Below are 15,916 nucleotides of genomic sequence, written 5' to 3'. Positions count from 1 at the left end.
TTATTTTGTGTTCTCTCACAAATATAAAATGAAGAAAGAAACAATAATGCCCAACCTTTTTTTGGTAGAAAGTAAAAAACTCTAATGGTCACCATCTTTGGTTAACTGAAGAACCAGGAGTGGCATTTTTATCCAGATGATGCTTAAAGAAGATAATCTAGTTAAGGTGGCTTAAACATCCCAGTCCGGAAGTTGCTCCTGGGAGGAGGCCATGTGCAGAGCCAGGAGATAAAAATCAGAATGTTAACCTGTTCTTATGTGGGCTCTATTAAGTTTTGTCCCGACAAACGTTTAATGAATGTCCATCAATAGAAATTAAATGTTAATAATATAACCTGACAACTTCAACTTATCATACGCCCTGGTTAGACAAGCTATAGAACGAGGACAGGATCAATGAGATGATGAAAAAAACCAGCCTAGAGTCAAACATGCAGACACTAATAATGCAGAGCACTCAGTGATAGGTGGGTCTCGGCCCATCAGGCGTAATTACTGCAGACAGCTTTTCCAACAGCTCACAGCCATGAGAGCACACATGGAAAACGTTTTGCTAATGCTCCATCGGTGATGCAATTGCTTTTTTTTGGTGGAGTCAAGATCACATCATTTGGAAGGGAACCCGCCCTTAAAGGTCAGGGAGGTTTTCTAGACCACACGTCAGTTTATTTTATAGGAGTCTTGAGGTGAAAGATGGTCTATAAGCTCCACTATAAACCGTTACATGCAAGTGTTTAAGTGACTGCGAAGTGTGTCCATCTAGTGTTCACATGTGGGTACTGACAGATCAGGAACTATGCAAGGAAAACCAAAAAAAACAACTTGTTGGCTTTAAGCACCATTTTATTTGGCATAATTTAAAATCATTTCACCGTTAGTTCATTTATACAAATATGTTTTTGTTATATATAAAACAATTACAAAGTTTTCTACAAATCAAGTTCCCAGTGTATAAGCGTAGTACCACGCACATGGTAGCATACAGCTCTGGGACGCAGACGTGGAGGGGCCACAGGTGTACGCTCCACTTCCATCGCAGTGAAATCAGGACACGGGAAGAAAAAAAAAAAAGTATACAAAAATAATAAATCTGACCACAGCTGACAGTTTTTGTGTTTCATGCACTTACATTCAACCCTCCACAAGCATAACTCGCACACATCCTCTCTGCTGGTAATACGCTCCTCGCCAACGACTAATGCCAATAAGCCAAATATTGAGGGTCACATGGACACGTTTGATTCATAGGTTATATAAAAATATTTACTAAAAAGCATTAAATCTAGATGACAAGGCACATGACCTACGGATTTTAGCTTGACAGCACACAACTGTATAATGCACAAAACTTGAGGAGTGTAACAATAAAGTAAAATTAAAAAGAAAAAGAATATTGGCCGTTATTGTTGTCCCTATAAAAAGCACTGATATGGTATTTGGTATTGAGAAGGCACCATTCGTATCCTGAGTTTGGAAGATCGAGAGGAAAAAAATTTAAAGGCAGCTGTGGCACACAAAAAAAACTGGCAGGCAATATAGAAAAATAATCATGGTTTATAAACTGAATTTTAATAAATTATTCGCCAGCCAAACATAATGAATGAATAGTTTGACTGACAAATGCTATTTTGGAAGTTCTGGACTACCACCATGTAAAATAAACTTTAAAATATACTAAACTTTGGCCATAAATCACACTTGATAAACACATTAATTGAAACACCGGAGGTCACTAAATGTGCGTCTACTACAGATCGATGGGACTAGTGGCACCGGCTTCTCTACCATCAAAACGGTTCTGATAATGGCTCCGGCTATCTTTAATGACACGCTGTCGATGATGCGTGCTGGTGACAGGAGGCACCACTCTAACATGCCACACTGAACACAGTGGAAACTTGAGCAGTGAAGCAACAAAAAGAAAAAAAACCATCCAGTCTGAGTTCACAGGTTTTAGAGAACTGGCATTTGTCTGGAATCACCGCACCTCGAGCTGCTTGAAAACTGAACCTTGCTCACCTTGGTACTGACGTCATTTTAATAACAGGTTAAATACGATTACTAATGGTTGTGACTTGTGGTGAGATGCAAACCCAGGTGAGAAGTGTGAGGTAGTCATTATTTCTTCACCTAAAACAAAAAGGTCTTCTCTCCAGTCAAACAGGGTAAATCGGTTTTTAGATGTTTTTTTTTTATGGCTTTTAAGGCAAAGCAGAAGTTTAAAGAATGTAGACGAGCTGTAAAAATATGAGAAATTGTAAATATCAAAAGTTAAAATTTAAGAAAAATAGCAAATATCCGGTCTGTTTACCCAGATTTTGGGAAAGTCACTTTGGTGTTGATGGCATCTCTGAGAAATCCACACAACAAAAAAAAAGTCCAAAATGCTGCAGGTGGCCATCGAGGCAGCATGACGAAGGCCGGTGTTCCTCTGTCTTCGTTTCCATTTGTGGATTTCCCCCTCTCTCCAGTCCAAATGTTAATTAATTACAACAAGACACACTTCTTGGGCTTCTTATTGGTGACCGGGTACAACACTGCCCTCACAGCTTCAGCAAACACCTCTCTCACTCCTTCCTGCAGCAGGGCAGAACACTCCATGTATTTCACCGCCCCGATTTGCTTCGCAAGAGCATTGCCTTGGTGATGGGTGGTGGGTGCCAAACTCTGCTCCTTCAGCTTTTTAACCGTTTCCGCGTCGCCCCTCAGGTCCCTCTTGGTGCCCACCAACAGGATGGGCACGTTGGGGCAGTGGTGGGATACCTCGGGGTGCCATTTGTGCCGGACGTTGGCGTGGGAAGAGGGACTGCCGATCGAGAAGCAGATGATGAAGACGTTGGTCTGAGGGTAGGAGAGGGTACGGAGGCGGTCGTACTCCTCCTGGCCGGCTGTGTCCCACAAGTTAAGGCTGACTGTGCGGCCGTCCACGCTCATCTGTGCGCTGTAATTGTCAAATACTGTCGGAATGTATTCTTCGGGAAAGGCATTGGTGGTATACGAGATGAGCAGGCAGGTTTTACCCACAGCTCCATCTCCCACCACCACACACTTTATGGTCTGCATCCTGCTGACGACTGCTGGAGCTGCAGCACCTGAAAACAATGATCATCGGGGTTAACCATAACCCTTTCTGGATCATCGCAAACAGCATTTGAATAATGAAAACAACAAACAAAGCCCATATTTTACAGCATAAAACAGGTTTCATTCAAAGGGTGGGTCATTCAACACAGCTGACAAAATGTCCTCAACTTCCCCTTTTGAAGGCTTTTTAGGTGTACAGCAGCAAAGGACAGTCACTTCCTCATTATATTTTGAGTTAAGTACTTCCTCTTTACTTTTTTTCTTGGTTATTTGTAACCAAACAGTGAAACAATGCACCTTTAACACCACAAAGTAACTACATAAGAGATACAATTCATAATCTAGGTGCAAACAAATCCCAACATGCACTTCCAAAAGTTTGTCGAATTTAACTTTTAACCAGTGTATGAGGAAACAAGTGAATGCATGTATATTTTATAAACACAAATTGACGATATTAATCTTTAAAAGCACCTAAAGGGTTTTTAACTTAGTTGGTGAACATGCTAGCTACCGCCAGCACTAGGTCGTTTGCGTTATTAACATTAGTTGGGTAAATAATTACCAAAAGAGTCAGTCATCGCCAGTTAAAATGTTCAAATCGTGTACTGTACTCGTCTTCACCAGAATAACCTTTCGGAAGTTTCAATAACAACCCGTATATTATCAATCTGTGACCGCTTGTGTTACTAGGCGTTCCCCCCTGCTTAGCATCAGGCTAAGGAACTAGCGGGTCGGGGAGCTAACAAGCTAGTAGGTTAGCAAACAAGTTGAAAGTTAATTTAAAAAGAAGCCCGTCCAGAAGTTGTCCCGTTAACTTTTTTAACTAAATTAAAAGTAAACTTCCACAAGAGTACCTTCTCGACACGCGTTGGTGAGTAATAGTGGTAGAAAACTTACGAATTTAAATAATTCTGGAACTTACCGCCACTAGACTTCGATCTCTTTTCGTCTGGTAGTTAATCACAGTAACATCCGGGGTATGTCCATTACGTACGACGTACAGCGGTTGAGCGAACTGGGAGTTGTAGTTCTCGAACGCGCCCCCTTTTTTTTTACCTTCAACACAAGATGGCGGTGTCGTATTATTTCGCAAACCAGCTAGCCGTGTAAGTAGAACCAACACATGAATGGATTTTTGATCACTTGCAGTATTTATCTGAAAGGGAAGCCGATAACGACGAGACGTTTATTTGTTAAAATCTGTGTTTTTTGGTACATTTGCTTCGGTAACTTTAACAAGATATTCGTTCTCACGTTTCATCGAACTAGTAATTTCAGCTGCTTTGAAATTTTTAACCACAACGAAAGCTCCCATCAACTTTTTTAAACTGAATTTTGACCACAAATATAAAGTTATATTTTCATAGTAAACATTAGACCTGGGAAACTGTATTTATATGGCCCTAATTATTTATTAATAGTCCCTCAAAAAGATGTAAATGTTTTTAATGGAGAAAGGCTACTTTTAATACCAGTTATTGTCTTTAAATCAAAGTTATATATTTTATATAGGAAATGCAATTTCCCATCACTTGTATACATTGTGAATTGTGCTGCAGACGGAGTATATTTAGGCCTTTTTAAGTAACCATCAAACATTCTTTTTTTCAGAATAAAATTGTGTTACACTCATCTTCTGACTCCCACCATGATGCTAACTTTTCTTTTGGTCTTATGATGAACAACAAGGTACAGCTCAACCTCTTCTTGGTCATATATCACATATTGATCTATGGGTGTAACATCCAATCAAAGCTTTTTTTACCAAAGATCAATCATAATAAACAAAGAGGAGTCACTTTTGAAAAAAAGGCCTCTTCTCTCTCTTCTCTTTCGACCCACTGATGATGTCACCCCCTTTAGTCTAGGGGCCAGAGCTGACCGATGGCCGGACACTCGAGGGATACAAAGAGGCACCAGTTTATTGCCTTTCCCAAGAGGCTCTGGCGTCAGTGTGCCCCATAAAAAGAGTTCCCACTGGGACCCTACACCCACAGTCACCCTACTCTTCAACTTTTGCACAGCACTTTTTTGCCAGGAAATTTCAAGGGATTCCAGTGGCATTGCCATGACAACCGCCAATGACGGAGTGGACGGTGACAAGCAAAGAGCAATTGAAGAAGGAAAAAAAAAAAAGGAGGAAGAACTCATCCAAGTCAAAAAAAGGGAGTCGAGGTTAAATTAATTAAAGTCACTAATTAGAAATGAATCATTTTTTCTTATATCATTTCACTTTTATTTTAGTTTGACTATTTACAACTTTTATACCAAAATAAAAATACAAAGAAAATGATCCATCCAAAAAAAAAAAAATGTACATGAACACAAGTCACTGTAACTGTTTCTTGTTGTGTATTCTTCAGTGTATAAAGTGCATCAGAGCATAAGGCATTTTTTCATCAGAATAAACATTTACATTTTTTTTCTGCACTTTTCCCCATGAAATAGTATTTATAAATAAAAAGCAAACACAGGTTTATTAACAGGCACACAGGAACGCACTTTATAGAGTTACCTTTTTTTCTCTTACACTCTTTGCAGTATATCTTTATATGCATAAGACATTGGTGTTTTAAGTCAAGAGGAGGTAGATTAAGAAATTTGCTGTACTGTTGGTGGGCAGTTCATAAAAAAATGTGTACTTGCTTAAATAAAAGTGGTGGTTCTGTTCTTATAAATACTCACAAGTGACCCATCTCAGTACATAATGGAGATTCAAAAACAGTAGGTGAACATTCAAATCTTAATCATTTCCACAGTTTATGTGAGGCACCACTCTGAGACATTTTGGGACCTGGTATCCGTGAAGCTGCAGCCGTTTTGGAGTTCGTAGACGATACACTTGATCCCGCTGATTTGGTGCTTCTATTTCGTGCCGCGGTTATAACAGCGGTGCGTATGGTCTTTGCCGTCGTCGACGTTGGGCTGTGGGACGTCTGAGTCTGGGAGGGAGCTTGAGTTTCGGATTTTGGGGCGACCCGTTTCGACACTCGGAGAGGACTTCCTCGGACGAACGACGACTGAGAACAAGCGGAGACTTTCTCCAGTGGGGATCTTTCCGAGGTTCTACGAGCGACGTTGGTCTTTCCTGCAGTAGGAGACTCATTGACCGAGTTATTCCTTTCTCTGGAGCTGATACTTCTTTTCACATCTGACTTACCCGCAGTAGGCGGAGTGACAAGTGGCGTACGCATGGATGAGCTGCGAGATGTCGACATCCGACTGGGAGTTGTTGTTGGAGAGCGAATGCTGCTCGACTGCTCGGTTTTGGACCGCACTCTGGGAATACCTGTTCCACTGGAAGGTCTAGACACAAGTCCTCTCTTGGCCCCGATCCCGCTACGCACAGGAGCCTTCACAGTTCGCGTCTCCTCCTTCGAAGTGGCTTCCGACCCCGATTTTCCTTCTTGAAGGCCCGATTCCCTCTCCTTTCTCCACTTCGAGCAGAGGCTCGGAGCAGGCCGTGGGAGCGGCGACGTCGGTGGTGACAGTGTGTCGTACGATCGAAGACCCTTCACCAAAGTGTGGCACTCCACCGTTTCTCCCATGCGGTTAAATGTCGTTTCTCTTTCAGGACCCGGTAAGTCCGCCGACTCCTCAGGCTGGATGATCTCGGGCAGACTAGGGGCCTTCCACTTGTCTCTCCCAGGAACTGAAGACTGTTCCGCTTCTGACGTCTTCCTCAGACCATCATCTGGTAAAGGCATTTTGTTGTCTGGTTTAACAGTGCTTGTCCACTTTTCCGCTGTGTCTACTTCCAATTTAGCTTTAGGAGCATTCATGAACGTGTTTAACTGTCGCCTCGGTCTTCCAAAAGGTACCGCTTTGCTTTCATTATGAGGGCGTATTCCAGTCTTATTTATAGGCTGTGATTTATCGACATCACCACTGCTTAATTCGGTAGAAACAAAGTTTGTCATGCAGTGTGAAGTCAAGTCTGTACATGTATTGGTGACAACAAATGAGTCACTTTTCACCCTCGGCTCCTTCGAGATCTCTTCCAGTTTAGTAAATCTACCCGATTCCGTCGAACCTGAGGTACTTGGTGAAAATGAAATGCTTCCAGGACCGTGTTGTTCTACTCTGAAGCAATTTTGTGAATGGCTAAATGCAGTAGCTGGAGTGTCCTGAGTGTTTTTGATACTGTGTTTGGTCGCTGGGTATTGGTTGTACTGTACTCTGCCAGCTTTAACCAAGAAGTTCCCCTGATCAACGGGGGAACAAGCACCGTCAGCCTCTGGAGAACTACAGAGCACAGCACTGGTATCATAGTCTGAAGAGCTGTTCGAGTGACAACTCGTCGACGTTGGACTGCTTCCCAACTCCGGGAAGTGCTTCAGCAAGTTGTGAAATGGGTTCTCACTTTGAAGGCTGGGTTGTCTTCTTAGACTTCTGCGATTCCAAGTGTGGCTTAAGTTCTTCTCCAAAAGCTTCTCCAGGTCGTCCTGGTTTTCTTCACGCGAGGATTCTCTGGCAAGACTGAGATTCATGTCAAGTCCTGTACAAACTGCCACCGAGCGACGCTTCTCTGCAACTTGCTGCTGGCGCTCCAGACGTTTTCGCTCCTTTAGCTCCCGCTCAGCATTCTCCTGTGGAATGCAATGAATATGGATGAAGTTTGACGTCTGTGGAAGTGACGACAAAGACATCAAGTGTTCGCCAACATAACCCCCCCCCCCCATCCGTATGTAAAGGAAGTTTGAACACTATGCTAAGTGTTGCACAATGATGCAGAAGCGCTTTAGGTATTAACTTAAGGGACCTCACGCATTAACTTTCTGGTTGGAACTTTAAGACCCCTGGTATATTTGCTATCTTAGCTAGATAGCATTGCTAGAAGCAGTCATTTTGAAGTTAAATTTAACATCCTGTAACACTTTAAATCTAATTGGTTTGCATCTCCAATTAAATAACTATAAAATATAATTATACGACAATTTATATCAATTAACCTTTTTTTTAAATGACAACCGGGTCTTAAGGGATAATATTTATAGGGATTTTTTGAAGAGGGAACATTTTTTTTGCAGTTGGTAAAATGCTTATATTTTAAAGAATGGTACTGGTTCCATAAAATGAGCCATACATTTGTATCCATGCCCAACCGTAGTGGGTGGTTCTAAAACGAATATCACAGTTTGACGTAGTAGTCGTTGTTACTGAAGGTATCTCACCTGGACAGCCTTTTGGAAGCGAAGACAAAATACATGGAAGACTTTACATGCTTCCTCCAGTTTAAACAGGCTGTCGTCCTCGCAGAAAAACTCCACCAGAGCCTGACTTGACATCCTCATGCCTTCAACTTTGTCCTCAGCCTCCTTCAGTCTCTCCTCCGTCACCTGTTTTCACGATAAACAGTGTTCAGACAACAAATAGTGTCATCAATTGTTGGTTATGGATATATGTTTAAATCACAACATACCTCCAAAAATGATTGAATATGTTTCTGAATTTCAGTTTCAGACTGTTTGCTTGTCTTCAGGGCCAATAATCTGCCCTTTAACTTCGATAAATCATCCAGGACGGACTCCTCACTCAACCTGGAAACATCGTATGAGACAAAGCATTAGCATTTGTACAATAATATGTGCAAGATCTAATCTAACTCATTCACTTTAACCGCTCAAGAAAGAAAACCTTTACTGATTAGGCGTTAAATATTATTTACTTGGGCAATGTGTCCCAACAAACTTCAAAAAAATCAATATTTAAGGTTTTTTTTTAAACAATTTTAGTCCCGTTTAGTGGCTGTTGATATCACTATATTTTAAGGGTCATCTGTGCCGCAGGACAAGTCACCTGTTGACCTAACCAGTCCTGAAACTTGGTTCAATAGCATCATCAACACTCTGAAAGATGGAATTCTTTCTTTTCTAATGACCTTTTTTGTTGTTAAGTTGTGCAAGTAAGCCCAATTTGTGTTCCCCATCAGGCCTAATCATTGTCTGATATTGTGTGACTGGTACTTAGGAAGGAGACTGACCTAGAGGCGGCGCCAACATGGCCTAGTTGGCTAGGAAATGACAGTAAGCTTGAGTCCTTTTTCACAGCTTCCTGTGGAGATAAACAAAAAAATCACTATTGAGCCATTGTTCAAACTGAACCATGATTTGTGAATGTTGACAAAAAAACTGGTGATAAGAAAGTGTCAAGCCAACCATAACATTCAGATCGAGCTTTCGATAAAAATTTGCTGATTTATCCTTCTTTCTGCCACATGTATGAGATGTCGGAGGTCTTACCATAGCGACAAAATGAAGTAGATTCATGCCCGGTTTGTTGGCTTTGGTATCAGCCAGCTTGAGCAGCGATGAAATTCTGAAGCCAGCAGCATTCCCTGAATATCCACCCTTAGATAAAAGACACAAGGTCAATACGGCCACAATCTACGAGCGTACCATTCTTTTTAAAGCGAAAATACTCACAGCATTCATATAGTTCCCAGCTTTAAGCACCAAACGGAGGATTGAATGCAACTCAGGACAGCTGAGCAGTTCTAGAGATAGAAAATAAAGAGTTTTATAATTGGTTCCAAATAGAATTAGGATGCCTTCATAAAATTGCCAACTTTTATTTAAAGATAAATGCAACATTTACATGAAATCTCAATGAAAGTCAAGCTTTAATTTCTAAAAACATGGCCACAATATCATCGTAGAAAGCGAGGAAGAGCGCCTCCACAGAAGAATGCAAATGCCTCTAAAGTACTAAAGGACATTTGAGGATTTTAAAAGGCAAGAGATATACATCTACTGCTTCCCACTCCCTGCTGTTCTTCTCCTTTTTTAAACATTACCTCGTGCCGCCTCCCGCAGACATGTGGCTGCCACACACAGAGAGGTCACCGCAGGATCAAACTCCTGCTGCAGGATCATGGCATCCAAACGTAACCGATAACTAATGGACGATAAAAGGAGGACGGATGAGCTCAAGAGGTCAGCGGTAATAAATCTCCTAATCTAAAACGGGTTTAATAACTATACAAACACACACAAAAAAAGACAAGAGCAGGATCAAATAACCTTAATAATATATGAAATATTGACAATAAATTCAGCGTACCTTGGGACTTCCACGAGGAGCAGCAGAAATAGGTCAGGCTCTCCAAGCCAATTGCGATCCCCATTGAACCTCCTCAGACGGGACTCCTGAAAAAGAACAGATGCTTAAAAAAAAAAAAAAGAATCTGGGGGGAAAGCAATCTGGAATACTTAAAACAACAAGCTGTTAACAGTCAGATCCAATATCTCCCCCCTCGTTCTCTCTCCGGAGACGGACCACATCATACAATATGGGGTAATGGCAAACTTTTGATCATCCTAACCGAAGCCAGATGATGAGTAGCAGAAGGAGGGGGGGGGGGCGTTGAAAGAGTTGAATATTTGTGCCAAAAAAGGGAATGTTACCTCCTCATTGTCAGGCAGCAGTTTGTGGAGTTCTGTGAGCTTCTCGGCACCGTACCGGTCCCCAACACCATGTCTGATATCCTCCACTATCTCCTTAGCAGGCCTTTTGGAAAGACAAAAAAAAAGTGAGTGAGGATGAGATCATCTTTTTGGTTTTTCCGATCACAGCTTATCCATCAAAATGTTGTGGTTGCAACATACAAGCTTCACTTTCGGGAGATAAATAGGCCGATACCAGCGTGTCCGACGGTGTAAGTCGAAGCTGAGCCGCGTGACTTTTTGACCTGTAACACATCTGTCTTTTGCCGCACCAGCTTTCAATTATCCTCCTACGTTTCAAAGCCTCGGTCCAAACAACAACATCGCTCTATTTTCCTCCAGAGTTTTTTCAAGCGCCGGAGTGTGTAGCAAATGATCACAATGGCAAATTCCAAAAACACATCCTCAGCCCAGTGACAACGTCCCGGCGTGGCCCCTAATCCAATACTCAAGCATACAGTGCTTTGCAAATGTATGAAGCCACCACAAAGTTTCACAATGTTAAAATGTAGGCTTACTGTTGGTGAGAAAAGGGTTTACATTTCTTTCCTTTTACACAATATTCTTACATAGCAAGAAATCATATTTTCTTTCATTAAAATCAAAGTTTAATATCACTATGATTATGTCAATTCTTCATTTTCATTTTTCTCTTGCTGCTACTAAAATATAAAACCCCCATTGTGATGGCATTATTTATTTATATTACTATTATTTTTATTTGAAAAGCCTAACCTTGCATTTAAATTGAATTTATGATGTCAAGGCTTACAGGTAGAAACATTTAATTTAGTTAGAAAATATTGAAAAGGCGATATATCGCAATATTTATTTATTGCTTTTTCGACAGAAGTGTATACAGTCTTGCCGTTTTTGTTTTTCAAAGGATCTTTTATTTTGGATTACAAATCATATTTTTTTTTCTTTACCACATTTCTAATATGGTTTACATTTTATTAAGTTTGTATAAAATAAAATAATTCGATTTTTAAATTTGAAATTAACCTGCAAATATTGACAGCGTTCATTCATTTGTTAGTTCCAATTAAACTTCAGGTCGCTGGTCAGCATCAGTCATTACAAGGGAACAAAGAAATCCTGTGACAATCCTGGTAATGACTGAGGATGAGAGGATACAGTTGACTCCAGCACTTTTTAAAGCTGATGTTTGGACATGTTGTTTTCATTTAAAAAAAGATGAAATCAGTTTTGACAAGAGTCATGTGGTCTGTAAATTCTGCCACACCAGAGTCAAGTACCCGAACAATACCACAAATATATCCTTGGTCATACAGTATCGCAATATATTGTATTGTTGTCTCCGTAGTAGTAGGTTCTTGCCAAGCTTAGACAGACAGACAGACTCGTTTAGCTTGATATTTATATAAAAAAAAGGAATGCTTAACTCAAAAATTGCTCTAGATTCTTAAATCCAGCCACCAAACCATACAATATCAACAACGGAACACAGACAATGACTCCCAGACTGCTGTCTTCTGGGATTAGTTTTCTCTACGAAGGCTAATAAGCTTCTTACAAGGCAAATGTTTATTCAAAAGAAGAGTCTCTTTCAGCATAACGGCTTTCCCTGCAAGTCAAGACAGATCTAATGGAGAATAAGCTGGTTCTTCGGTTGACGGCTGAACAATGGCGTCTCAATTTACTCAACAATATGGTGAATCAAGCACTTCCTCCCTTTTCTGCCACTGCTGGAGAAGCTTGAATACAGCACGACTCTCCACATCAAAAAGTCTCATTCACCGAGCAGACTGTATGCATGCGTTTTCACTTTGTCAAACGACTTCATTCAGGCACCGCATCTTTGTCGGGAGTAAATAAATGGGCTTTTCAAGGGACGGATGAATATGACAGGCCGCCAGCGAGGGCTTTCCCTGTCGGGGGGTTTGGTTTGACTGTGAAGGCCTTTTAAGAAGATCAGCAGGTGACACCCTCCAACTCGTGGCTTGTTAACGTCGTCCCCCTCCCCTACACCTGTTTCCCCGCAATATCCTTGTATCCTCTCAACAGTCCACCTCCCTTCTAATGAGTCTTCACACTCCTGGCACCCTCTTAAAATGAAGTCCAGCGTCTCTTGAAACAAATGAGCCGTTCTGTTTACTGGAGGCGGCTGGACATGACATTAGCCACTTGAACCCATTGCCTCTGAATTGGACACCATTTAGATGCCTATTACACAATCTTGGTTTTAAAACGAAAGCCAAGATGGAAATTAAATTGATAGGGATTTTAAAAAGTGTGATAATGACACAAGATAAAAGAAATGAGCCAGGAGTGCATTTATTTTCCTTACAATTGATTTTAATATTTCCAATAGAGATCAATTTATTAACGATCTTGGGAAATTAGTTATTTTTACAAACCAAAAAACTATTAAAAGTATCATTATACCTTAATATACATATATTTTTTAAGGGGCATTATTTGATATACAGATAAAATTGGAATGAAAGAACCATGTCTGTCCTTCAACTACTCACTTATCAAATAACGTTTGATTATTTTAACAGCATAAGCAGATTACAAGTACAACATTTGAATTTAAAGAAAAAGCAGGACATATAGTGGAACTGCATAAGTGACTATCTTTCCATTTAGCTTGTGTAAAATGTGCGTCGCGTTGTATTGATATATAGGTGTACTGTATATAAAGGGCAACTGATTTAAAAACTCAACTCTCCTGGCTCACTCGTATGTTTCAAATGTCTTCCTCTCCAAGATGCAGTAAGTCCCTCATCATGACCATGTTTTGAACTTATTACTTTATAAAGTTCTACCCCGTCTCAAATCTCCGCGAACGAGAGGTTATGAGAGTGAAGCCCATTACTTAATAATGGCTTCACTCCTACTCCAGCCAGCTGTAATCACGCCCCCCCTGTTTATACAATGAGTCCCTTAGAGGTGGAGACTTCTGGGATCGATGACTTGCGGTGACAAACCTTATGCTTCACCCACAGCACAGTGGGCGGGGTTATAGTAAACGAGTTTGTCTCCAGAAAAATTCAAGTGTTTACACTGGGCGGGGCTTTAGCACATTTTCTGATGTTAACATATACAATATTAATTATAAGAGACTTTTGTACAGACATATACTGAATAGAGGTCCAAGAACTGTTTAAGAGACTCTTAAATCCTAACATTAGTTGCCCTTTAAATACAATGAGTAATCTTTCAACTGTATAACATGGATTGTTTTGGAGAAATACTTTGTTAAATGAACTTGTGTATAGATCAATTTGAGATTTCAAAAGCTGAGAAAGTCCTTACCCACAAGTGCTCAAACCTGTTTTTTGAAAAGGACCACATTTGATAAAAAAGGCAGGGGCCAAATGTGAAAAGTTACATCAACATTTTCAGCTTTTTAGTAATTAGCCTCATCAATTGGCAGATTTTACTTTGTGGTGTTTTATTTTTAATTTGCTAAAATATTCATTACACAACAGAAGAAAAGGTAAAGCTACCAATCAACTTTTTTTTAAATGACATTATAAAAGCATGAATGAGGAGGAATTGTATAGATAGATTAATGTTTTGTTAAAGTGGATTTTTGAGACGAGACTTAAGTAATTGGTGATGCTAAATTAGCACAAATATCAACTTACATCTTGAACTGCCGCAGAAATATTCCAATGTTCATACTCCGTTTGGAGTCCAAAATGGAGATCTGTAGAGGGGAAGACATGGTGAGCAAGACAATGAAATATGTGTAGTATGAGGAAACGTGTGGTATCCTAACAATCTGACCTCCTCCGAGTTTTCCTCGTGGGTTCTGTAGCGTAGCAGAGTCGACCGCCGTCTCAAAGTGCTGCTCCTCTCCTGAGGTTTACTCTCCTTCTGCCCGAACAGCTCGTCCAGAGAGTGAAGGTCTATGGGGAACTCGTCCTCCTCGGGTCCGGATCCGCTCCACACGCTCTTCCTCCCCTCCACCTTCTCTTTGGGAATACGTTCCCAGTTCAGCTTCCTCAGGCGGCTGCGACGGGCGCTGTCTTCGCGGCTGAAGGGCGAGGACTCTGAGCTGGCAGGTGGAGGTGGCGGCGGAGGTGGAGGAGGTGGTGGTGGTGGTGGTGGCGGCGCCGATGCGGGGGCCAGACGGGAGTCCATGGTGGTCATTTTCCTGACGTCAAGGGGCGGAGGTGGGGCGGGCACCAGTCTTCCATGAAAGGCAAAAAAAAGTCCCGTAATAATGGAGTCAAGTGGATGAGCATAAAAAGGTGTCACTCTCCCAGGTTTTTTTTTACTTCACCGCCCCATCATCTCCTGGAATGACAAGATCAAGAGGTTATTAAACTCAACATGAGGTCAAACCTATCCAAGGAGGGTCGTAGCTGATGACCTCACCTGGATATTTTTAAAGTTTCTGTGACACCTGGCTTCAGTTCATCCTTTCATTAGCTGCTAACAAGGCTCTCGGCCATGCCTGTATAACCCCTCGGTCAACTTTCACTGGAAGTTCAAGGTTTCTTTTTTTGGGGGGGTTGGGAGGGCATGCTGAGGAGAACCTCTGTGAGGAGTTCTTTGATGGGCCTGTCTCATCCTGTTTAGTTTCACCTTTTAATAAGAACATATGTAGATCTTTTTTCAATGTCCTCTCAGTGGGAGGTAAACATGTGTCTGCACACACTTTTAAAGCAGGATTAGTTGGATGTGACTCAGAAGTTTCTGGTGCTTGGATTAATGGAAAGTCTTTAATCATGACATGGCTTTACGGGTTTTTTTTGTTTGTTGTTTTTTTTTTTAAATTAGTCACAGTGTTTTATTTGAATCACAGCTTGTATTTTCCACGTCACGCCACCTGAGTGCGCTGCTAAAATAACACACACCTGAGATTGATTTAAAATGTAGAATATTATTAATTTATAAAGAAAAACAAGTCATTCATATAATTTCTAAGCAACCTTTTGCTTAACTTTAAGCTTCATTATTGGTATAACCATTCAGTCACTTTCAGGTTTAAAAAATCCATCAAAACTAAAATTCAAAAAAAGTGTGACGTACCTTCTCATTGGGCGAAAATCGTGAGATAAATCCACTATTCCTCAATGATTTATTTACCCCGAATCCCGTCTTTTAAAAAATATATTCCGATAGTCTCCTCGGTCCGAGTCATCCCGGTCTCGTTCAACTTGCAGGGAACTTCCACTGAGTTCACTCAACGGCGCGCATGCGCATTCAAGCCTGCTGATACGCTTTATTGTATCCTCCCCGTTTTCCCATGGGGCGGATTTAGGGGGTTAATGTGTGCCGGGATGGGGGTAGGAAAAACGCTGGAGGGGGGCACTTTAGTTTTGTCACTTCTTGAATTTTCTATTCATTTAAAATAATAATCTCAACTTCCATGGACGAATGATCAGAAGAAAGAAAGTGTA

General features: G+C 41.0%; 2 protein-coding genes across 3 annotated transcripts; both read right to left on the bottom strand.

Annotated features, from left to right (window-relative positions):
* Positions 1 to 822: 822 nt before the first annotated feature.
* Positions 823 to 4,039, bottom strand: rhogd (ras homolog gene family, member Gd). 2 transcript variants are annotated; one of them, XM_087798529.1, is made up of 2 exons: positions 4,010 to 4,039; positions 823 to 3,092 (listed from the first exon to the last, which is right to left on the bottom strand). In XM_087798529.1, the coding sequence occupies exon 2, from the start codon at positions 3,061 to 3,063 to the stop codon at positions 2,488 to 2,490; it is 576 nt and encodes a 191-aa protein (XP_087654655.1). In that variant the 5' UTR covers positions 3,064 to 3,092; positions 4,010 to 4,039; the 3' UTR covers positions 823 to 2,487. The 2 variants fall into 2 exon arrangements, with proteins under 2 accessions (XP_087654655.1, XP_087654656.1); XM_087798530.1 differs by lacking the exon at positions 4,010 to 4,039 and adding an exon at positions 3,985 to 4,008.
* Positions 4,040 to 5,406: 1,367 nt separating this feature from the next.
* fhdc2 (FH2 domain containing 2) lies at positions 5,407 to 15,626 on the bottom strand. Its single transcript, XM_087799788.1, has 12 exons — positions 15,546 to 15,626; positions 14,295 to 14,807; positions 14,153 to 14,214; positions 10,494 to 10,596; positions 10,150 to 10,235; positions 9,884 to 9,984; positions 9,513 to 9,583; positions 9,330 to 9,437; positions 9,071 to 9,141; positions 8,510 to 8,627; positions 8,262 to 8,426; positions 5,407 to 7,676 (listed from the first exon to the last, which is right to left on the bottom strand). The coding sequence occupies exons 2-12, from the start codon at positions 14,658 to 14,660 to the stop codon at positions 5,835 to 5,837; spliced, it is 3,093 nt and encodes a 1,030-aa protein (XP_087655914.1). The 5' UTR covers positions 14,661 to 14,807; positions 15,546 to 15,626; the 3' UTR covers positions 5,407 to 5,834.
* Positions 15,627 to 15,916: the final 290 nt, after the last annotated feature.

Source organism: Callionymus lyra, chromosome 9, assembly GCF_982586985.1.
Source record: "Callionymus lyra chromosome 9, fCalLyr1.hap1.1, whole genome shotgun sequence".
In the NCBI taxonomy this organism is placed as follows: Eukaryota; Metazoa; Chordata; class Actinopteri; order Syngnathiformes; family Callionymidae; genus Callionymus; species Callionymus lyra.
The sequence above is the reverse complement of the archived record's forward strand: the minus strand, read 5'-3'. Positions and strand labels throughout refer to the sequence as shown.